Source organism: Aspergillus tanneri, assembly GCF_003426965.1.
Source record: "Aspergillus tanneri strain NIH1004 chromosome Unknown AapTan_7_pilon_pilon_pilon, whole genome shotgun sequence".
Lineage (NCBI taxonomy): Eukaryota > Fungi > Ascomycota > Eurotiomycetes > Eurotiales > Aspergillaceae > Aspergillus > Aspergillus tanneri.
The window spans coordinates 2,979,285-3,001,942 of NW_022984634.1; the positions used below are offsets into that span (position 1 = coordinate 2,979,285).

Consider the following 22,658-nt stretch of genomic DNA (forward strand, 5'->3'; position numbering starts at 1 on the left):
GGGGCCTTTTTTTTTTTTTTCTTTGGGTCACTTTGCTTCTTCTGCTCCTACAGTTTTGGATATATATCACATCTCCTGTCCCTTTGCCTCGACATATAATATCATCCACCACGGAAGAAGACATTGACAGATCGATCTATCAACCTACAAGAAGCACCACGACTCCGTCCAAAACAAACCACTTCGTCGGCCGTAATATCCTGATCTAACTCAATCTGCCACTTGGATTATCATTGTTGCTTGCCTGTCTGTGCAACAGTCTGAATCATCGTCGCCAACACCACTCTGTTGGACCAGTCCCTAGGATTTGATTGCTTGATTAGTCTCCGCTCGCCACGATTCATTCCCGTTCCTTCAAATGGCTCCTTGACCTAGACGACACTCCTTAGGTGTGCTATATAGGACCACTTGCTGGTTTTGGATGATCCGATTATTTTGCCCCATTTCCGGATTTGGGACTCCCAGGATTACTCTCTCCATATCAACGTTTTGTCCTCGTGAGGACACTTCCCTAGCGGCATCTTGGATCCAAGGAAAGCTAAAAAGACAGACCCTCCTACACAATTTCCCCATACTTTTCCGATGCTTCCCCCGTCGCCCCCATTAGGCATGTACCCTTCCTTGATCCCCACTCCTCCGCCTTCTCCGCCCATTGCCCGCTGTTACACCCCGGAAGACCGTTTGGGACTACTTCTGGCCAACCGGCTGGAACTCACAAGCATCTTGGGAGTAGGCGCCTATGGCGTCGTCTACACGGCCGTCGACATCCATACCAATGTCTTGTATGCTGTCAAGGCCCTCAACAAATCTGGACTTGATCCGCGGCAGCTCAAGTTCCAACAGCGGGAGATCAAGCTACACCATCTGGCAAGCCAACATCCCAATGTGGTTTCCTTGGTCCGCATTATGGATTCCGTCGACTGCACCTATGTGGTCATTGAATTTTGTCCCGAGGGCGATCTGTTCTCCAGCATCACCGAAAAAGGCAATTTCGTTGGCAATGACCCCTTAGTCAAGCGTGTTTTCCTCCAAATCCTGGATGCCGTCCATTTCTGCCATTCCATCGGAATCTATCACCGGGACCTGAAGCCGGAAAACATCTTGGTAACGGACCAGGGATTGACAGTAAAGCTTGCAGACTTTGGCCTTGCCACCATGGATCCTCTCACGTCGGACTTTGGTTGCGGTTCTACCTTTTACATGTCTCCAGGTACGTCTGCCCCCCTCCCCCGGGTAGCGGGCATTAGCTCATGAAAGTTCCTAAGCTAACTACTTGTACCAATCAAAGAATGTCAACAACCAAATCCGCGGCCCATGTCCTGGTACGAATCCGCTCCAAATGACGTCTGGAGTCTAGGAGTCATCCTAGTTAACTTGACGTGCGGTCGTAACCCCTGGAAGCGTGCCTCAATCGAAGATACCACGTTCCGTGCGTATCTCAAGGATCCCTTATTTCTGAAGTCCATTCTTCCCCTGTCCGACGAGATGATCTGTATCTTAAGCCGCATCTTTGAATGCGATCCCAGGAAGAGGATCACCATTCCGGAGCTTCGTCACTTGATCCTGGATTGCCCTCGATTCACTATGAACCCCGTGACTTCGTGGGCTTCCATCAACGGATCCCTCCCCGGTGAGAGTGTGAGCAACCCCCAGGTTCCGGAACCTATTCCGGTGGATGTTTACAACACCTCATCGTCGGCGTCTTCCTCCGATTCCTCTCACTACTCGGATTCGTTAGAGTCTGCCGTCTCGGATGCGTCCTCATTCACCGAGGGCTTCCCCGACCTGGACAGTTTGTCGTCGATGTCTTCTGTCGACCTGGAACCAGGAGTAGACTGCAAAGATGATTTCCCGCAGGCGGACTCCGTTGCATGCAGTGAGCTCTCCGAGCTGCTTCTGGTTTCCACGCAGTCATTCAATATTCCCATCCCCGTTTGTTAAAAGGGGCCATATTCTCTGGGAGATATCAAAGGGGAAAAAAAACCCAAGGAGAAAAAAAAAAAAAAAAAAATGACGCAGTTTACGACTAAACGCTTTTGATCTTTCAGCTTATTTCAGGATTTTGGACCTTGGGATATCTGTCGATTTTTTTTGGACCCCGTCTTGCATTTTCTGAAGCGACAATGTATTATTTCCACAGGACGACAAGTCTTGGAGACCGGGTTTTATACTGAACATACGACCTAATATTTTCTTTTGTTTTGTTTTGCACCGTTTCCTGGATTGAGGACCGTTCTACATCCCGATTGTCCACCAGGCCTTGGTGGGTGTTTGAATTGCCCTTCTTGGACTTGGTTTTGTACGCTTGCCCGGCAAGCTGGTTGGATAGAAGCCGTGTGCCTTATTAATCAGTTACTACTGGGTGGAATTCTGTGGGATTTACGGTAACATGTGCTTGCGTTTCATGGAAATTTTTTGGGTGTTGACAGGCGTTGGATTGAAGGTTGTTTTGCAAGAAGAAAAGAAAATACCCCCTGGATTCTAAGAAAGCATTGTTTTGTTACTTTATTACTGCATGGAGTTGGCAAAGATCGTTGTTGGGATGATCCGACGTGAGAACCGTGGCGTTCTTTTTTATTATTATTATTTTCTCTCGGTTCCATTCTGCATAATCTGTCGATGAGATAGTTTGTTTGATTTCTGGGTCCATGACTGAAGTTTGGACAAATACGTTTAGGATTCGACGCTGGTCGCGGAAGGAATCGATTGGATTTTGGGACCATTTCGCGACCAGTGCAGGAACCGCTGCTTGATTTGATACGATGATATATAAATAGAGATTGACGACTGACTCCTCTTGTGCTTGCTTGCGAGTATCAGGTAAACGCCGTGGTTCTGCGACAGTGGGTGTTTCTACTTTCCAGTGCGGCTATACTTCTGGGATCTCATCCCTACTTATTTCACAGTTAATTCAGGGGCTCCTAACAGATCAAACTAAACACTAGACCACTCCAGTCCTCTGGTAGAACCTAGTCGTGTCTACTACGTATTGCGTCCGCCAGTCACGCGAATTGTCTCACCAGAGACATAGGCAAACAGTGGACTTGCCACTGCCAAAATAGAACGGGCCGCCTCATTGGGGCTGCCGGGTCGTCCCAGCGGGATATCCGGATACTGCGCAGCGCTGGTACTGCCATTGCCCTTGCGACTGTCCAACTGCTTCCCGGGAATCCCCAGCGCCACCTTGGTGCCATCGGGGGTGGTGATGAAGGCACCCTCCTCTTTCGCAGCGGTCAAGCGAGTGGTGATGTGCCCGAAGGCAATGGTATTGGCGCGCACGCCAAAGGCAGGACCCCATTCTTTGGTGATAGTCTTGGTCAGACCGACGAGACCAGCTTTGGCGAGGGCGTAATTGGCTTGACCACTGGACAGTATTAATATTAAACCACCATAGAGATAAAAAATAGAAAACATACGCATTCCCATGGATCCCACTGGTACTACTAATATTGATAATCACTCTGGGCTCCCCATCTTTGACACGGAAATACTTGGCCGCCGCACGCACCAGTTTAAACGGCGCCGTATTATGCACCGCCAGCATAGTATCCCATTGTTTATCGGTGATCTAACATATATTAAAAAATATCAAAAAAAGAGGGAGGGAGGGTAAGGATTACTTTATGAATCACTCCATCCCAAGTAAACCCAGCATTATTCACAATGATATGAATCTTTCCATTCCCGAACTGTGCCGCCCTTGACACCAGGTCCTCGATATACCGATCATCGAGAACGTCACCGATCACGGCGATTGCGCGCCCCGGTGAGACTGCGTTGATGGCGGTGGCGGTGGTATTTGCCTTTTCTGTTTTTTCTTAGCATTCTTCTACTTCTTTTTATATATATAACAGGGTAAAATGGCATATGTACGGGAATCAATATCAGCAATCACCACCTTAGCTCCCTCGTTGGCAAATAGAGTGGCGGTCTCGGCGCCGATTCCCTGGCCTCCGCCGGTGATGATGGCCACTTGGTTGGCGAGGAGGCCTTCGGGGTAGTTGAGGTGCGAGGCGACTTGGGAGAGACGGTTCATTTTTTTTTTTTTTTTAATATTATTGTTCTTAGTTTAGTTTATTGGGTTGATTGGAGTTGGTAAGGATGAAATGAGGGAGGCGGATCGAAGTTAATATGTACTGTATACAAGGCTGTTGCCGAGGCCCGGCTCACTGCCGAAGTACCGTCTGCGCTGTTGAATTAAAAGACACCATGACATTATATTCCAACATAATATATAATAATAATGATAATCATGATATTCCTAAGGGTTCGAACAAATACAACCCCCCAAGGACTGCAAAAATGCCTCCATGGATGTCTCATACCCCTCAATCAATTGCCGTAGCCATCCCCCATCAATGCCCCCACTTCCCGACAGCTCAACCGTCTCCTTCAGCAGCCCCAACACCTCCTGTGCCTGCCGCAGACGTCCCTGGAGCAGGAACCGTTGCACCCGCCGCGTCTCCTCAGGGCACATCTCGTATTCGCCGTACCCAACCGGCCCGGGCCAGACGAGACGTTCCACGCCCGCCGCGAACTCGTAGGACATCCAGTACTCGAACAGCTGCAGGGTCAGGTCCAGCACCGACACCGAGAGGAGCAGGCTCGGGTTGTCCTTGTGGCAGCCCGTACACTGCAGGAAGATTCGACCCACCGACAACGCCGCCTGGATCGCCTGTAGGCTCTGGTCGAATCGTAGATGGACCGGGTCAGCGGTCATGTGTCGTAGCTGGTTCGTATGGAACCCCAGCGCCTCTCCGCAGTCGCATGTCAGCTGCAAGGCGCTGGGAATGTGCACTGCGAGAGGGAAACTCGTCAGGCCCTTGGTGATGAATTCCTTTTGCAGAAATGTCGGCGACATAGAGGTTTGAGTATTCATCAGGTCGGCCGAGGGCAGCGAGTCTCCATACGATGAAGTGTATTCCATGGCCGTGGACTCGTTCAGCGGTATACACGAGTGGAAGCTTGGATTGGCATCGTGGCTTCGTGGGCTCTCGGATGGACTCTCTTGGCTGGAGGTATCTCGCTTCTCAGAAAACATGTTAGAGGTTACAGCTCGTCGTCAGAGGAAAACAAAGAGGAGGTGCAATCAACCTTGGGTTCCATGTGGCCGCCCACCCCATAGCTCACATATCGCTGTTCAATGACTGGGAGACCCTTGTCTGTCGACCCATCCTCCGATCCACGTAACGCGGGTTTTCCCTCGGGGAGCTGGCCCAGTTTCCTCAACGTAGCTCGGTTTTTACTCCCCTTCGGCTTTCCCGACCGATTGGCAACTCGGTATCGACATGTCAATCCGTGGCGAAGGCAACGGATGCAAGTATTCTTCGCACCTAAATTGCATTTCACCTTGGATTGCCGGCAGTTCTCACAAGCGGCCCGAAGCTTGGGCGCCTCTCCCCCGTGGCTGTTCAGATGTTGATCGGGTTCAACCAGCATCACGCCGCGGCTGGAGCAAGAGCGTATCGTACGTTGAGAGGAAGATTCTGCCAAATCACACCAGAACGCCGGGTATATCTTGCGGTCAGAGGGGTATTCGCATCGCACACGGCTAATCCAGCGAAGAGCCCGCGAGAGGTTGGGGGCCTGAATGACAAAATATAGAAGAAAAAAAGAGGGGCCAGCGCCAAATATTCTAGCCTGATCTATATATTCACTGCCCCCCAATACAATACGACTCGTATCTGGATTTGCGAATCGACGGGAACCGCATATGAGGTCAGCCGTTGTGAAACCCAACACTTCCATCTGATCCACCACGCATGGAGACGCCAGCAATCGTGGCCAGTACCCTGCGTGCAGCTCCTCGCAGCCGTCCAACTGACCCAAATCGTACTTGTCCAAAAAGGCAAATGGAAAATTGCTTGGCCATGGCCCAAATGCTCCTGATAGGCGACAATAAGCGGGAGCCACTTGGCTGGATATTTCCACCACGGGAGGCATGAAGAATAAGCTCAAGTGCAACATTATGGCCAAGCAATGAAGCAATGGAATCCATCAACTCTCACATACCCGAGCAGGCATTGTGTCTGACGTAGCATCCAATGGAGAGAACCATTCCGTCTGCGAGTAGGATGCAGGCCAGCACACCATGTGAGCTGTAACCGATGCAGGATTGAGTCTCTATTCGCCATATGGAGAGGGAAGTGAGCGGTGAAGGTTTCTCCTTTCGAGGAACCTTGTTTATGCTTCCAGGACTAAGCGAGTGAGTGGGCGATTTTTATTAATTTTTTTTTTAATTTTTTTTTTATTTCCTTTTCCGGGGCTCTCTCTCTGCTCTCCCCCTTCCATGTCAGAGGGCATTGTGCCAAGCGGATCTCTTGCTGCCATGTCCATCTGTCGGCTCCTGTCCCTATCCCTGGTGCACTGCCGTGATGTCGGCAAATGGGGGAAATATAATAATATGCTAAGTTTGTATCGCCGGCCCGCCATCAGCATCCCATCATGTCAGTAGAGTCCCATCGCACGGGATTCGAGCTACAAGCTATTGACGAAACATATCATCACACGCCACCCGTGTTGTCAGGGGTCTTCAGGCGAATCACGCCGCAGAGCTCAGTGGACAGCTCTCGGCAATTCCACTGTGTCTATAGTCAAACGCCCTCAGCAGCCCAGTCAGGTGAGCCACAGCGGCGCATACCACCAGCACATGAAAGATTTGATGTGAACTGCCCCAAAGATCAAAATTTCCTGGCCGCAGACGTTCCGGCACGCGAGCCGCATAGATACCAGCCCCCAGGATATACAGGAAGCCCTGGAGGACAAGCCATCCGAGTCCAATCTGGCGTATCATCTGTCCCAGGCCGTACAGTTGTAACCCATGGATCACGGGACACAACGCTGATAGGCCCATACCGACAAACATGGCCGCTCGAAAGGGTCGCCAGCGTGGGGTACGGAACCAAGGGAGAATCGAGACAAAGGCACAGCCAAGGCCAATGGTGCAGATCATCGTCCAATACCGCCGTTGCAAATCCGGTGCACAGTAGAAACCATAGTACACACTAGGAACGAAACTACCCACAATCAGGCCTACAATACCGACATAGTCAAGGGAATTTCCCACGCGTGAAATAACTGGGGAGTGATTCGAGATGGTATGGTATGTTGCAGACATCCCCAGACAAAAGGATGCTCCAGCAAAAAAGCAACTGAAGGCCATTATATCCGCATGGGTTGCTGTTTCGTACCGGGAAGCTAAAACGTGATACAGCCCGAGAGCCGCCGGGACAGCCAGTAGAGAGGGTAAAAGATGCGTGTAGATGTTGACAGTCTCATTGTGAAGATAGGTCAGCGACTGCAGAGAGGCCAGGAAAGAGAACGAGGCTGGCCGATATCCGGTATGAATGTGTTGGTTGTCCTGCTGCCAATGGGGCAGATCGTCCCAGTGAAGCAGCTTTCTCATGACCCTCGGGGGCTGCTCCAGAACCGTGGCTGAAACATTAACTGGCTGGCTGGCCTGACGACCCTCTGTGGGGTGACGTTGACGAGAGGGCATATTTTGAGTATTATTAAGTATATTTATTATGTCCTCACCCTGCAGGTATAGATGGCACTCCAATGCAGGAGAGGTAGGTACGAGATACCGGGGGAAGAGAGATCGATCACTCGTGCAGGGTATCGACAGGAGAGATGGGTATAGACTTCTTTAGAACCATCCACGATCGACGACGAGAGAAGTCAAGAGGAAACAAGACGATGGAATGTTGATCGAAGCTTTGTTGGGATTGCCTTGTTGGGACACGTTGTCAAACAGTGCAAACATGCTATTTTGGCGTCCGCACCCGCCGCTTTGGATGCCCTCGCACATGCCTCATCTGGGCGTTTCTTTCTCTTCCTTTCACCTCTCCACAGCGCTTGGAGAGCCATGGCGAGCCGTTCACAGCATGGCTGGCGGTCTGGAAACCGCCTGAAGCCTGTATCGGACTCGCTGGAGGCTGTGGGGTTTGTATCTAAAGGGGATCGCAAGTACGTTCCCCCGCATGACATCAGTATCCAGATCCCCGCTGACCATTGGCAGATTGCTCGATCATCGGGCCCAAAAAGAATACTACGCTAAGATTGTAGAGCGGTATATGGCCTTTTGTGCTCGCCACGCGAATGATTTGGATGCTGCTTGGGCATCTCTTCCAACCAGTGCGTCAACGGACGCCACTAAGAACCCCCCGGCTTCTCTTCCCCAGTCCAGCGCAAGCTCTTCGGGCCCATCGCCGTCCGCAGAGCTATCCATACTCCTCCTTTCCCTTCGCAAGCTTCGTGAGGCGGTCTTGGCCACGGCGTCCACCGTCCCGGTGTCTTTCTCCCAGCAAGTTCATGTGTTCTCGATCAAACTTTCGATCCAAGCCAAACATCCACCTTCATACTTCCCCTCCCTTCGCTACCTCCTGGAGCATCTACATTCACCGTCCCATCCAATGCCTGACTCAGAACTGAGGGATCTCGTTTCATATCTGATCCTTGACTACGCCTGCCGGCAGGACGACTTGCTGGCTGCTTTCGAGCAGCGTGCGCGAGCTCGTAGTCGATTTGACTTCCAGTCGCAGACCGTTGATCGTGTTCTCAGTTCCTTGGCGCATGATAATTGGGTGGTGTTCTGGCAGGTCCGGAGGGAGGTGGATTCCTCTATACGCGCAGTGATGGATTGGGCTGAAGATCGGATCAGAAGACATGCCCTTAAAGCCGTGGGCAAAGCTTACCTGAGCGTTGGTATGCAGTGGATCACGGAAGGCTGCACGGGAGACGACAGTTGGACATGGGAGAAACTGGCGGAGACCGAAAAGCTTGGATGGCAAAAGGAAGGCGACATCATTATTATTAGAAAGCCCAAGCAGAAACCCGAGAAGACCCTCGTACCAGTCAAAGAAAATGCATAATAGCTAGCATAACCCTTTGCTATCGATTCGTAATACAGGGGATCTGATGACCGTGGTATTTGCCTCCAAAGGTATTCTCCTAGTGGCTGAAAACAAAAGGTATGGTTAAGTAGAGTCACAGTTTGAAATCAGCGTTCGAACGATCCAAGTTGATATGTCCAGTAATTGGCTGTTTGGCAATGGTGTCTACAAGCTCGGTCTTTAGTATCCCAGCTTTGTCCGAACAGAGTTCGTATATGGTCGACAGGTTGAAAACCAAGCTGTAGAAAGATTGATTTGTTTTCACCAAGGATTCTAGAACTTCCCGGGCCTGAGAGACAGTCAGCAATGCCGCAACTAGTGCTGGAAGGATTGCCGTACTTCATTTAATCGTCCCGTGTATAGCAGGCACACTGCCAGGTTCTGTGAAACTATAGCCTCATCGAGACTTCTGGATCCATTTTCCAAAACGGCTTTCCATTCGGATACCGCATCGCCGTATCGGCCCTCGGCCATACTGAGAAGTGGCGTATAAATTGCCTCTGCCTCGTTTGATTTGCTGGACAGATTTTTTGCAGCATCGAGGTCGCCAATCAAAAGGAAAAGGAGCACCTTTCTTAGGGTATTAAGTTCGCTTTCTATAGTTTCCGTAGTTGATGCTCGCAAATTGTGCAACGATCTTCTCGCCGCATTAAGGTCTCCCATTTCCACCAGCGCATTCACGTTCCTAATACCAAGATCTGACAATCTGTCCTTCCATATTTGTCTTTCTGTTGCGGTCAGATCCGGTCGCAAAATCTCTCTTCTAGCTTCCAGGCCGATTTCAAACAGACCTCCAATGCCTCTTCGTGGATCACCAAACCCGATACTTTGCATTCGGACAGCTAAAACACGAAGGGGCCATGGTACAATATGGCGAGGGTAACTCGGGTGGCTATGGGCGTCAAGAGACTCTGACTTCTCGAGTGTTGGCTCCACGTAGTAGAATGAAGAGCTTAGGTCCTCAAGTGCTTTGGATTCCTGCGCGGCGAGAACCGCATTCCCAGAAAGCTCCAAGCATGCTAATCGGGTGTAGAACAGAGCAAATATCAGTTTGGCATCAGTAGGAGAGATGGTAGAGGACGTTAAGATAGTGCCACAGAGGTAGGCCGCTAGCAGAAAATGACCCTCAGCTAACAGTTTCTCGAGACTACCAAGAGTTTGCGACAGCGACTCATCCGATGCAGGAGCGATGAACTCCGAGCGCAATGCGGGGGGGATATCAACTTGCGACAAGGAATGATATACATCATATCGGAGAAGATACGAAAGATCCTTTCCTGAGCCTTGGAGTATTTCATCGGGCGCCAGCGGATCCAAAGCTGCAAACGATGCCCCAGAGAAGGCACTGCGATCCGCCGTTCGCTGTGTTTGTACCGAGCTTATCACGCTCAATGGGCTTGCCTCCGTTAGCATTACTTCTCCCGCAGGCAGTCAATGGCATGCTCACTCTTCTGGCTCGTCTAAAGGCCCTCTTGTAGAGCTACGTGGACGAGAAGCTGGGAACAATCAGCTGAGGGCTGGCAGGAATGACTATAATAAGTACCACTTACATCTAGAGACGTTACGACTATGACTGGAACCTGTGGACTCCATGGTAGTAGGGGCCCTAAAGATTCCGAGGATAGTTGACAATTAATAGTCCATCGCTTGAGGTCATACGTAGTTCATCGATATTCGATATTCGAAGTGGGTGCCTGGATTCTGCCAGGGGCGGTCAGGGGAGCGGCCTGATCAGGCAAACTGGCCCATTCGTAGCAACTGTCAATCGCGTCCACTGCTACGATCAACTAAGAACCCCATCAACAACACCTTCGAAACTCTGTTTGATACGGCGATATATAGCGTCGACGGATTTCCTGTGCCGAACTTTTCTTTTATTATCCTTTCACCATGACTTTGGCTGAGGAATTCCGCTCGAGAAACTTTAGTATGCTTTTCTAGTGTTTATTCTTCGCTACCGAGACGAATACAAGGGAGCTAACTGACCACCAACCTACCTAGGCATCTATGGACAATGGTTTGTACTCTATCTCCAGATGGCTCCTTTCAGTTTCCCCTCTCTTTCCTCGCGCTGCGCTTCCTCGAAAGAACCTGGTTGAGGAATAAATGGCTGCCTGGGCGTTTTTGCGGGTGTGCTTGGCGCCCTTATTGCCTCATGGATTGCCCTCTTGAACGACGACGAGCGTCGCATCGAACCGAGTGGTTCCATACCCAAGTTTATACTGGGAGTTGCCCTTTGCAGTGATGCCTGACTGACTGTCTGGCTTAGGACCGGGGTGATCTGCATTGTCCTGTGTTTTGCTCTCGGAATTGCCAATATCTTCACATTTCACCCTGTGCTTATCATTTTCAGTATAATATGCCTGTAGGCTGAGCGCCCTTAGTACTATTTGCGTCGGCTAGGAACTAAATTATACAGTGTTTCGTCATTTCTCCTCATCTTCGTCGAAGTCCCTTTCCTACTGCGAATCTGTCCTACCTCGGAAAAGTTCGACAACTTCGTCCGCCGGTTTACAACGAACTGGATGCGTGCCGCGATGTACACCATCCTGAGTGTAGTCCAATGGCTTAGTCTACTTGTCCGCGCAACGAGCTTGATTGCCGCGGCTGTCTTTTTGATTATCGCAGCTATATTCTATGCCTTGGCAGGCCTGAAGAGCCAAGACTTCGTTGGCAGTAAGACTTTGGGTGGCCAAGGCCTTGCGCAAATGATTGTTTAACGGAATGCAAACGCGGAAATGAGAGACGAAGTCTTAAAGGTATACCCGTTTGACTGTTGAATGGCTCTCCCCTTTTTTACTCTATTATTTTAGTGTTACCTCCATGTGCTGATAATTTGTAAAGGATCTTTCCAGAAAAGTGACATCTTCTCGGTGCTTGTAGAAACAGTAGCGGGAAATCTGGAACGCAACAGAAACGCAAAAATGAAAGGAGGGATATAGTTTTTTTCTGCGTTGAAGGCGCTATGATTACGATGAATGTTTTCGATGCTGCCGATAAGGCCTTGTACTTCTATTTATGGTGATTTGGGACCTTAAATTCCGTTCGAAATCCGAGTGATGTTTGGAGTGTGCTGCAAGGGTATTTTCTATTGTTATGTTTGCGCTTGTACTTGCTTTCTTTCTACTCTTGGCTCTTGTGAGCTCTCAATGCTCGCTATACGAACTAGACGCTTTCTGTATTCTTATCTAGCGAATACCCTATTAGCATCCCGGTGATATATGAAACATTTTCTAGGGTATTAATGGCCAGCTTAGTTGCTCTCCTAATAGAACTGTTGGGGGATTTGATACAAGTCTTTGCCCAGGTAAGGATTCCTCGTCGAATACTGCATGGTGAGCATCTGCTCTCAAAAGAAAAAAATGGAACTTGGGTCCTGGCCGGATTTACCGGTCTATTGTATATCAACCTACGGAGATGGCATTAATGAGCACTACACTATATAGCTACAGACTATCATCCGGTAATACTCCGTACAGATGGAGAAAAGAGTGGCCCCTATGTAGGTAGTTCCGATGATGACCGATCGTCTCTCCCTAGAACTTTTCACCTGAGAGCAGTCCTCATTCGTGACTCAGATTTGGATCTCGCAAAGGGGCGTGGAGCTTCCCTATCTATCTAGCTTACTAGCTCCTACCTCCTCACCTCGATACCTATGATAAATAACTCCGATCTCGAGCAATCGCTGCTATATACGTCATTGTTTCCCGTTTCCCCTCAGAAAGGCCGGTCTTACCCCGCGCTGGGGGTATTATTTGGTCAGAAACCGATTACTAGTGATGTATGACTGTGCTGTGGATAGCTGTGAGGTGATGGTTAGACCTGTTACCAACCTTGGATGTGCCGTAGTATGATAGCAAAACGTCATGGTGGATTGGATGGATGTCTGGGTGAGTTTCATGGATGTATGTGAGCGCGTTGATAAGGATCGGACCGGGGAGGTCTAGCCTTGGTCGGACGAGGTTTATAGGAGCTATAGGGAGGTACTGGATATGCTGGGATAATCTGGATTGTTTAGGATTCTCATGGTATTCAGGTTCACAATAGGTACCTCCCGGACTGAGTTGTAGTGGCTTGGATTCATGCAGCCCTAATGGTCGACCTGGTATCCTGTAACACCTTCAGCTTGTCTAAAGCTACAGGTGTTTATGCAGCCGTCTAAAAGGGGTTGACATTGCTAAGGAGGGTGCAAAAGACTAATAAATCATGAAAGGGTTATTTATAAAGTTTAGACACAGTAAAAAGCAATAGGACAGAACCATCCGGCACAACCCATTAGAGCCTGTAGCAACTTTGGAAATGTTTTAAAGCCTGATGAATTCTGCCTGAGACCCAAACAGGATGTGGTTTGTGAAGGACAACAGTCAGCAAGGCGGACCCTTTGTTTTTGCATAAAATTGCAGTATGTGCACAGCACTCCAATTTATCTGTATATCCTTACTCTGTTGAAGTAAATCATGACTGTGTATGCCGCAGTCAAGGAGACAGAATACCCCATACCTATTATTCTTGACTTGTTTCTTTGACTGGCACTCAGTACTCTGTAACAATCCTATCAACGCCTTTAGGTGGGGTGAGTGGGCCTGATGGTCCCCCGCCGAGGCACCAACAGTGAACTGACTGTCCCCCAGTGGCACAAACTTTTTACCTGCACTGTACAACTACAATGAACTTGGTGCCTAGCACATCAAGTATGTATAGAGTAAGTAACATCCATAGAAGCCTCCTACCATGTACATAAATTTTGAACATCGAACCCAGGACTGCTTGATGGAAACCATGAGCCATCACAGCCGGACGAGGGGTTTAAATGACGATCAAGGGGGATCAAGATCAAGTCGTCATTTTGATTTTTGGTCCCTAGTTCTGTACCGGGTACGGAAATCCGTGTATTACCTAGATTCGTGGCGTTGTGGCTATTGATGTACTTGGGACCATGGTCTGGGTGAGGCCTTTTCTTCCTTTGTGGATTTTGAAACGAGAACAGGCACCAGGCATCCATTCCAATTCAATATTAAGTTACAAGTAATAATACCCTGTGCTTCTACTTTTCTCGACGAGGGATTTCTGATCTGGAACCATGCAATGACGAAGACAGGGGGAGGGAATAAAAATCCTGTAAATCATGACTTGCGTTCCTGATTTGACGATCCTTTTTGGATGGTCCCGTGAATATCAACATTGTCCTCCTATTTGGGGCTAGATTCTATCCTCGTTTAGGCGACCATGGGGTTTCCTGATTCAGATTGCTGGCAGCACCTACGTACCTATCCTGTATACAGGCCTGTGCTCCGTAGGTACTTCCACATGGAAGGTTGAACAAGCTATCTGCATGCCAGTGGAAAATCCCTCAAACAATGCTGAAAAAGAAAAAGAAAAAGAAAAAAAAATGGCAGGCTACAACATGTATTAACCCTGTAGATCTCCTTTCCCCTTCAGAGTCTCAACTTGACCAATCCTGGTCATGTAAATGCTATCGGTTTGATCTCTTTCGATAGGGGTTCCTTCATATTGTCTATTAATACTATTAGTATCTTCCTAGACAGTACTATACATAGAAAAGCTAAAAAATACCAGACGATACCAAAAAAGAAAAGTCGAAAAAAGACGCTTCCAAGCGGGCCCGCCTAAACCCTTCTGGAAACCCCAAGCGTTTGTATTGCAACGCAACAATCTCGTTGGCTCACAGCCCTCGCGGGTCACCGTACGGTTTCCATACTGATTACGGACAAGGCGGCGGCGGCATAGCCATAGCGTCAGAGCACGTCATGCGCTGGGGGTAAAGGCGGGTGGGCCGTGGAAAGAATAAAGCGGTTAGGCTGGATTTACGGCCACTTTGCAGGCGTCTAGTCATACATCATGGCTGCAAAGCGCAATTATCCATTCTCCTCTCTCGTCTCCCCATATATTCATCCTTCCTGGCGATCGCTCGACCCGGCTCGTCGTACCTTACTCTCCTAAATCCCCGTTGGGATCGCCCTGGTGTTGCAGTTAATTGTTGGTTTTCTTTTTTGTCCCCTTCGTTCTATCTATCCATCCATCCATCCATATACATCCGTCGTTCTAGATTCTGAGCATTCTTGAGCTTGGTCTAGCTACTGAGATTGGACTTGTCTATCAAGGAACTGACTGGTTATCTATCTCCTGCTACTCTTGTAAGCTTCTCAATCTCAATCCCAAGTGTTGGACCACTCTCTTCTCTACAACCTTCTCTACCCCCATTGCGTCACCCTATCGGCAGGAATGTGAACTTGAGGCGGTGAGGCAAGGAATGTTATCGGTTTCGTATGCACCTTGGCCCATCTTATCTATGACTACAGCTTGCATTTGCCTCTTCGCTCTTCTGGAGGGCTCTTCTGTCTTCTCGAGGAGCTGAGTATCTAATGAGCTGCTTTTCGTTTTGCCTATACCAATTGGGTCCTGCCAGTCTGACACACAAGCTTCCTTTCCTGCCTAATTTCCTTAATTCCATATGGGATTGTGTCTTCCGTGGCTTACGCACTGAATCAATTCAGACTGACGCTTTTTCCAAGTGTTATTCCAGCACCGTCTCTATTATTCCACTACACAACATCGGTCCACCATGACACAAACAGGCCCGGTCATCCCCCCTCGGCCGTCAAGGTCGCCCCAACAGCAGGGTCTTACGCCCGCGTCCGCAGATATTCCCAGGATCCCTCCTCGCCCTTCTCGTCGTGCGGAGCGCTCCGTCTCCCCCCTTGGCGATAGCTACGCTCCATCTCCTTTGAACGAGCTGCCTAATAGCGCAAGCATGAGCCGTACCTCTTCCAACGATATCCCCCAGCGGCCCCCCAGCGTGACAATACCTTCTCTTGGCGAAGAGGGTATTGAATATGAAGATTTGGATGTTGGTAATGCTTCCGATAGCCATCATCCAGCTCCGGCAGAGACTCGCAATGTGGGCAGCGATCTCAAGCTTCATGCACCAAGACCGTCGCTGCCTACTTCCAGTGCCAAGGCCAGAGTGCAGGCCGTGACACGTACAGATTCGCGCCAGGCAGCAGCAGCAGGCCTTGGTGGGAGGACGGCTTCCCCCGTCCCGGATGAGCTGCACGACCGTCCCGCTCGTTCGTTACATTCTAGAGCAAGTGGTTCGCGAGCAGACTCTTCGACTGCATCTGCCGATCGCCGGCCATCACTCAACGGAGATGAGCATGGAATCCCAGAAATTGGGCAACGGGTTCCAATGTACCGTAATGCGGGCGATGTTCAGGCACCGTCTCCAAGTCCTTACCAGTTAGAACACGGCGGTTTACGCACTGGCCGTAGCCATAACCGCAGTCGTAGTGGCCGCGAAGCTTCCCTTCCACCGGGAAGCTATGGGCTTCATGGGCATGGTGTGCAGTTCAACGACAAATTCGAGAAAGCCTGGTACGAAAAGCACCCTGAAGAGTATGTCAAGGAGGAGCAGGGCCAGTATGGGCCTGGTGTCGGTTCCCCCCGACCCGATTGGGCTTTGAGCAGCGATGATTTGAATAAGATCGTTCGTGGTTCTGCTGTGACTGGTTCAGGACTTGGTGAGTCTCTTCATGTCGCTGAGCTGGAGGGGGGGGGGGGAGGGACTGTCTCATCTCTTTCTAATCTGAGTCTTAGGCACCTCGCCAGCTGTAACCGGAACGCCCGAAGAGGAGGTCGGGTATATCGCTAGCGACGAGTACACTCAGCGCCTATCGACGCCACCACCGGATTCCTACCGTGACTCGCGACCTTCTGTTGAATCGTCCCTGCGTAAAGAGAGTGTAGTTTCTTCGGGATCTGAACCCCAACAAGAAGCTGCGACGAAGGAGGTTCACAGATCAGAGGAGTCTGGCGTTATCCACGTCGATGAGCCCTACCATCATCTGCACCATCCTGATGGCTTCGCCCAGACTCCAGATCCAGAAACTCTTGATCATGTGGCTGGAGAGGGTGGAGCAGAGGAGGATGAACCTATTTTGGCTGCTGACGAAGTGTGTCCTGAGTCTGCATTCCAGCATCCAGCAGTCTCGCCTACTTTTGGTAGAAGAGAGAGTTTCGAGCATGAAAGTAGAAGTCGTACTCCGAGCCTAAACCAAAGCCGCTCGAATAGCCGATCTACAAGCCAAGTTGGTGGTATGCCTTCTCTCGCAAGATTTAATTCACGCGAGGAGCGCGAGGACTCCCATACACCGCTGGAGGATGTCGACGAATATGAGCCTTTGTTCCCTGATGATGATAAGAAGGACCAGAAGATGCTTTCGGCCGCCGAGCGTTTTAAGAAACGGCCAGAGATGCTTAAGCGGTTTCCTAGTCAAGATATATGGGAGGATTCGCCAAATAGCTTACAGCTTCATGCTACCGTGTTGACTCCTGACATACCAAAGCTTGATACGTTCGAAACTCCGGAGCAGGAGTCAATCCGCAGAAGCCAGACAAGTCATGTCGATCCCTACCAAGTCGCATCGCATATCTTGGAGTCGGAGGATCATGACGAGAAAAGCGATTCGCGCCGCGACGCTTCAAAGCAACGTTTCCCTAGTCGGGATATCTGGGAAGATGCACCTGAAAGCCAGAAGCTAGTTACTACGATAGTGCCATCAGAAGAAGAGGCGAAGAGCCCTGAGGTCCCATCAAAGCCGATCATTCAACTCCGGCCTGAAAACCGTCCGCAACAGCCCCCTCCGGTGGACGCCTCTACGAAACCTGCCACTTCGCCGACGGAAAAGCGACTGCCGCCCCAGATTCCCGATCGCCCAAAGCCCCAAATCCCAATCCGACCAGCCAAGCCAGCTTCCCATGGCAATACCGAGGAGGCTAAGGATACATCAGCTAAAGTAAAGCCTGCTGTGCCGGCCAGGCCTGGTGGAAGCAAGATAGCTGCCCTGAAGGCAGGGTTTCTATCAGATCTGAACTCTCGCCTACAGCTTGGGCCTCAGGCACCGAAGCCGCAGGAGAAGAAAGCAGATGAAGCTCCCGCGGAAAAAGCACCGTTGAGCGATGCTCGCAAGGGAAGAGCTCGAGGACCTGCGCGAAGAAAGCCGGCGGTAGAGAATACCGTTTCGAAACTGCCGACAATCCCCGAAATCCGAATTACCATGACATGGAATGTCTGGCAGGTGGGTGAAGATGGCAACCTGATTGTGGGTGACGGCGAAAAAGCAGAACCAAAGGAGGCGACAGTGACTCCGCCGGATACTTCACTCTCAACCGATAATAATAATAATACCAACGCTCCCCTATCGGCGGAGAACAGTACCGTCGAGTCGATAGATCCTCAGCTAACTTCCAACAAGGAGGGACCCCTTGCATCCCCTAAAGCTGAGTCTACATTTACCAATGCGGCACGGACAATACCAGGCTCCAGTGACGACACGCTTTCTGCTTCGGAGCCTGCTGGTAAACAAGCCGAACGCGATGAGCCCCCAAGTACCGTGCCTACTGCGGACACAGACGCCACCGCAAACAAAATGCCTCGCCCATCATATCCTGAAGAAAAATCAGACAATATTTCAGACGTGAAGGCAGCTTCTGCGGATGGTGATACATAAAATCCAGGGCCATGCTTTCTTTTTTTTTTCTTTTTTGCCCTTTGCTTCCTTGTTCAAGTTCGTCACCAAAATCCGAAATCCAATTTAGTTTCCCTCATACCAACCTACCTACCTAACACTACCTGTCAAAAGACACAACACAGAGACTTAGTAATTACGTTGCGTGGTGGAGCGGTCCACTTAATTCAAACTTCTACGAAAAGTGGTTCACGTCCTTGCTTGGCTGATTACTCTTTTTGTATGTACATTCCTTTGGCATTGTAATGCTTCTTATTCCTCTTTACCTCTGTCGTATTTAAATTTATAAGATAAGTGTTTTTAAATAGTCAGGCTCTTTTTTAACTGTAGTCTCAACTTGCTATTCACAATCTGTTCTCTGTATTAGGAACTTAACTGGGATATGACTCGATGCTGGCAATGCAGTATGCAGTCAACCAATGTCAAAGTCAACCAGTTTGAGAGGACGCTCAAAAAACAAAACAAAACAAAAAAAATTGATATAATCCTCAGCTGCAGCAGAATCGGATGGTACATGTATATCTGATTTAGTCTGCCCCCGAACAACATTGCTGGCTCTGATAAGAAAGGGAAGTATAATCCGGTGACTTAATTTTCTTTCTTTTTTTTTTCTTTTCTCCTTTTTTGGGGAGACTGTTTGGGTATCATGGATTGATCAGTGAGGCCATCTAAACTAACGGTACAGTGGGGGAAAAAAAAAAAAAATTCTTGTCCCAAGGGCGGCCATCAGCATCAATAAAATGTAAAGAATATAAATAAATCAACTAGCGGGCAGATTCTTCAAGTCGCCCTTTCCATCCTTGATCCATTCTGGGTCAATCAAACGCTCTTTTTCGGCGTAGAGCTGCTTATAGGCACCTCGAATGGTTCCGTCGCTGACATGAGCCACTTGAGAGATTTCCTTGGCGGTTTTGCCGTGGCCCATCAGGTAGGACGCCATGTAGATGCAAGCCGCGACAATCGATAGAGGCGAGCGACCTGCAAGATCTCCCATGGTCGTAACTCGATCCGATAGGGAAGACGAAACGCTGGTGACCTGGAACGGCAGGTCGAGGAGGTTACAGAAACGGTTGCAGAGGTCGCTGGGTTTCGTAGATGTGGTCGCGGTGTAGGTGGCGTTGGGATCGGGGACGCCTCCACTCGACACAACAGCGTTGATCCGCTCGAGGTTTTGGGCCGTAAAGAACTTCTCCAATGCCTTGTAGATCCGACCGATTTCCTTCCTTGCCACCTTGGTGACAGCAAAGATTTCGGTGAAGGTCCGAGGGACCTTACATTGTCGGCAAGCGATGAAGATGCAGCCCGCAATGATCACTTCCTGAGACTTGCCTTTGAACGCCTTGGCATCATCGACGACTTTGAAAAGGTACTTTGCTGTATCAGCCACGTTCTTCTGGATGTTAAACCCATCACACAGGGCGCCGATCTCCTTGTAAGCAGCAAGGAGAGTCTTATTCATCTTCTCGCTCGACTGCTTGTTCTGAGCCCGATACAGATCGCGCACCCGGCCTGAACCCCCACTGGCGATCTGGGTTTCTAGCTGATCTCCATTCAGCAGTGGGTTCGACGCATCTCCAACACGTGACGGATCGTCATTACTCTGGTCGTCGTTGGAGAAGGTACGCCATTCGGAATGCATGTCAATTTCTCGATCCGCAAGCACTAATCCGCATGAGCCGCACACCGTTTCATGGGACCCCGGGAATTCCAGATTAGGAGGAACCTCCTTGCACTCTGGACAGATTACGTGAGCCGAAAGGTTCTTCTTCCACTGGCCAGCGTCCGGCTTGGCTGGATGAGAAACGGGTGCCATTTTTGTCGATCTTATTAAGGGATTGATACTTTTCCGACGGGGCTTGTCTACCTTCCTGGCGATAGAAGGGAGTTTATACTTGCGAGCACAAAAATGAACGAAGAACGGCGAATACAGATTGGCGGCGGTAGTTCGGCCGAGCGATCCGAGAACAGACTTGTTCTCGGCAGTGACAGGAAAGGAAAGGACAGCAGCGGCGCAAATCGCTGAGATTAGTCTGCAAGTTACGTCTCTGCGTCACTGCCTTCCGTAGCCATGTTAGCCTGAACGCACCCAAGCGAAATGAAGAGAAAAGTCCATGCTGAGAGGTTGCAGGATTTCAAGAAGAAAGGGCCAGGTGATCTGATCATGACCAGGAAACGATCATGTACCACCAACATCTCATCTACATCTCATGTAGGGGAGAACAGGTTGATAGTGGGTGCTTTACCTTTCCGGGGGTGATGGTAGAATCAGTCTGCTTGTTCTGCGAACCGTCCCCAGAGGAAAGCACCTTTCACGGAAGAAAAGGCCGTGGGAAATCCAGCTTCCACTTCACACAAAAGCCCTCGAAGCCACGCTTGTCCGACCGCGATGAACCAGTCAAGGTCTCCGTGAGGGGCGAGAGTCACGGAATAAAGGGCCGTAGAACCTGACAGAGAGGCGCTGCACCTGAGATCGTCGAGGCGAGTTGAGTCCGATCGAGACGAGTCGAGGGAATCGGAACAGAGCAACGTCGAGTGTCGAGTTCCTTGACAAGAGGGCCGTTTCGAGCGACCAGGAGTTGTGGATGAGAGGAACAAAGAGGGAGACTGAGAAAAAGCCAAGTCAAGTCAAAGCCAGGTCAGGTGCTCCTGAGCCGCAGTGCTGAGTCAGCCGCCAAGCCGAAGCCTCCCGAACAAACGTCGAACTTCAAACGTCGGCGACCTCTCACTGTCCTCGCTGACTCCCTCTCCCACCTCCCCTCGTCCACCACTTCCGCCGTAGTGATGATGTCCCAGTCTCTCCGAGCGTCGGTGAGTATACCCTGTCGGAGGATCATGATGATGCCCCTCTACGATCTCCAATGTGCTGTGGCTGACCTCTCTTTGTAGCGCTCGCTCCTCTCCCGCCTTTCTCGGCAACAGGTTTCTTCTCTTTCTCGCCGCACTTTCCTGACCTCCGCTGTCCGTCAGGGTATGTGATTATCCCATCCCTTCTGTTGCTCTTTGCGACCAGTGATTCCTGGGCATACAATGGTTTCCCAGCAGTCGTTGTCCCTTGTCAATGGATGATTCTTCACATCAGAGTCTGACCTTTCATCAGCCGACCCCGTTCAGGATCTCTACCTCCGTGAACTCCGCGCCTACAAGCCCACCCCCATCAAGCCAAGTGATGCTGAGTCTCACGTTCAGAAGTTCGCCGCTCCTGCTGCCCCCAAGTCCCCCGAGGAGGCCAACCTTGCCAATGAATTGAAGGCCTACGAGAACCAGGAAGTTGAGGTTGAGGGTCAGGCTGCTAGCGGTGAGGCCGCCCCCGCCGAGGAGAGCTGGTTCGAGGAGGAAGAAGAAGAGGCTCCTGCTGCTCACTAGGTTTGTTCCTTTCGACTGGCAATGCAATGTCTGGGACATTCGGGACATGGACAATGGAAGGAGATCAGATGTCTCCCAGCGTCCTTTTTTTATATAAAAAAATGTCCTGAAAGAATCTTTGTAAATTAAACCTACTTGGAGCACATGAAATTTTCTTTTCTCTTACAACTAAGTTTGTACACTGTACTTGAAAGAATCACGGGGTCGCCGGGGCGATTGACCGGTGGGCGTAGGGATTGGCGGGAAAAGCGGGCTTGATATATCCGACCGAGTCTGAACAATGCAATTCCCCCAAAGATCCTACAAGAGACAAAAAATAATAATAAATAGAATAAAAAAACATCGGCAGACGGGACTAAAATGATTTCCTGTGCCGGTGACATAACTGTGTGACTTGTGAAAAATTACGAGGCCATTTTTAGCCATGAGGGCTACATGGACATTGTTGAAAACACATGGCTGGAATGCCCAAGCGAGCTCGCAGTCCTTGCACCTCGCCGATGTAAAGGATTGGGACAGAAGTAAATTATTATTAATATTTTTTGTTTCTTTTAGATTGAGGTTGAATGCTAGGGAGCTTCTAAACTGGGAATTGGAATATGACAGCTCCAAAATCATTCAGACCGCCAAATTAACACCTTCTATTCTCTTTCATTCTCTCAGATTCCCCAGTCAGGCGGAGGTTAATAGTAAAGTAAAAGATTCTATGCTTCGTCACCGGATTCAGATTCGGTACAGGCTGCAGAGGGGATCAGTGGAGGGCGGTGCTCTCAGGACTTGATTGAAAACAAGGATATGAAGACAAACCAGCAGGAGCTCTGAATAGTGACTATGCTGTCGAAATGGAATGCGGCAA

General features: G+C 49.9%; 10 protein-coding genes across 10 annotated transcripts; 5 read left to right on the top strand and 5 right to left on the bottom strand.

The window, feature by feature from the left end:
* Window positions 1–582: 582 nt before the first annotated feature.
* ATNIH1004_007596 (uncharacterized protein) lies at window positions 583–1,941 on the top strand (the record flags this gene model as incomplete). The annotated part of the gene is made up of 2 exons (XM_033572216.1): window positions 583–1,210; window positions 1,358–1,941. 2 exons carry the CDS (start codon window positions 583–585, stop codon window positions 1,939–1,941), a joined length of 1,212 nt encoding a protein of 403 aa, XP_033425531.1.
* A 1,041-nt stretch (window positions 1,942–2,982) lies between these two features.
* Window positions 2,983–4,036, bottom strand: ATNIH1004_007597 (SDR family NAD(P)-dependent oxidoreductase; the record flags this gene model as incomplete). Its single annotated transcript, XM_033572217.1, has 4 exons — window positions 2,983–3,364; window positions 3,417–3,568; window positions 3,621–3,808; window positions 3,874–4,036. 4 exons carry the CDS (start codon window positions 4,034–4,036, stop codon window positions 2,983–2,985), a joined length of 885 nt encoding a protein of 294 aa, XP_033425532.1.
* Window positions 4,037–4,261: 225 nt separating this feature from the next.
* Window positions 4,262–6,093, bottom strand: ATNIH1004_007598 (uncharacterized protein; the record flags this gene model as incomplete). Its single annotated transcript, XM_033572218.1, has 3 exons — window positions 4,262–5,029; window positions 5,095–5,586; window positions 6,013–6,093. The coding sequence occupies 3 exons, from the start codon at window positions 6,091–6,093 to the stop codon at window positions 4,262–4,264; spliced, it is 1,341 nt and encodes a 446-aa protein (XP_033425533.1).
* Window positions 6,094–6,503: 410 nt separating this feature from the next.
* ATNIH1004_007599 (hemolysin III family protein) lies at window positions 6,504–7,498 on the bottom strand (the record flags this gene model as incomplete). Its single annotated transcript, XM_033572219.1, has 2 exons — window positions 6,504–6,587; window positions 6,641–7,498. The coding sequence occupies 2 exons, from the start codon at window positions 7,496–7,498 to the stop codon at window positions 6,504–6,506; spliced, it is 942 nt and encodes a 313-aa protein (XP_033425534.1).
* A 369-nt stretch (window positions 7,499–7,867) lies between these two features.
* On the top strand, window positions 7,868–8,873 carry ATNIH1004_007600 (uncharacterized protein; the record flags this gene model as incomplete). The annotated part of the gene is made up of 2 exons (XM_033572220.1): window positions 7,868–7,968; window positions 8,021–8,873. The coding sequence occupies 2 exons, from the start codon at window positions 7,868–7,870 to the stop codon at window positions 8,871–8,873; spliced, it is 954 nt and encodes a 317-aa protein (XP_033425535.1).
* A 115-nt stretch (window positions 8,874–8,988) lies between these two features.
* On the bottom strand, window positions 8,989–10,487 carry ATNIH1004_007601 (uncharacterized protein; the record flags this gene model as incomplete). Its single annotated transcript, XM_033572221.1, has 4 exons — window positions 8,989–9,183; window positions 9,234–10,290; window positions 10,342–10,390; window positions 10,445–10,487. The coding sequence occupies 4 exons, from the start codon at window positions 10,485–10,487 to the stop codon at window positions 8,989–8,991; spliced, it is 1,344 nt and encodes a 447-aa protein (XP_033425536.1).
* Window positions 10,488–10,784: 297 nt separating this feature from the next.
* TVP18 (Tvp18 family protein) lies at window positions 10,785–11,614 on the top strand (the record flags this gene model as incomplete). The annotated part of the gene is made up of 4 exons (XM_033572222.1): window positions 10,785–10,821; window positions 10,896–10,911; window positions 11,164–11,259; window positions 11,314–11,614. The coding sequence occupies 4 exons, from the start codon at window positions 10,785–10,787 to the stop codon at window positions 11,612–11,614; spliced, it is 450 nt and encodes a 149-aa protein (XP_033425537.1).
* Window positions 11,615–15,477: 3,863 nt separating this feature from the next.
* On the top strand, window positions 15,478–18,421 carry ATNIH1004_007603 (Aim21 family protein; the record flags this gene model as incomplete). The annotated part of the gene is made up of 2 exons (XM_033572223.1): window positions 15,478–16,432; window positions 16,509–18,421. 2 exons carry the CDS (start codon window positions 15,478–15,480, stop codon window positions 18,419–18,421), a joined length of 2,868 nt encoding a protein of 955 aa, XP_033425538.1.
* Window positions 18,422–19,199: 778 nt separating this feature from the next.
* Window positions 19,200–20,252, bottom strand: SUA7 (transcription factor SUA7; the record flags this gene model as incomplete). The annotated part of the gene is made up of 1 exon (XM_033572224.1): window positions 19,200–20,252. The coding sequence occupies one exon, from the start codon at window positions 20,250–20,252 to the stop codon at window positions 19,200–19,202; it is 1,053 nt and encodes a 350-aa protein (XP_033425539.1).
* Window positions 20,253–21,223: 971 nt separating this feature from the next.
* On the top strand, window positions 21,224–21,802 carry ATP14 (ATP synthase subunit H; the record flags this gene model as incomplete). The annotated part of the gene is made up of 3 exons (XM_033572225.1): window positions 21,224–21,247; window positions 21,326–21,407; window positions 21,537–21,802. The coding sequence occupies 3 exons, from the start codon at window positions 21,224–21,226 to the stop codon at window positions 21,800–21,802; spliced, it is 372 nt and encodes a 123-aa protein (XP_033425540.1).
* Between the last annotated feature and the right edge of the window lie 856 nt (window positions 21,803–22,658).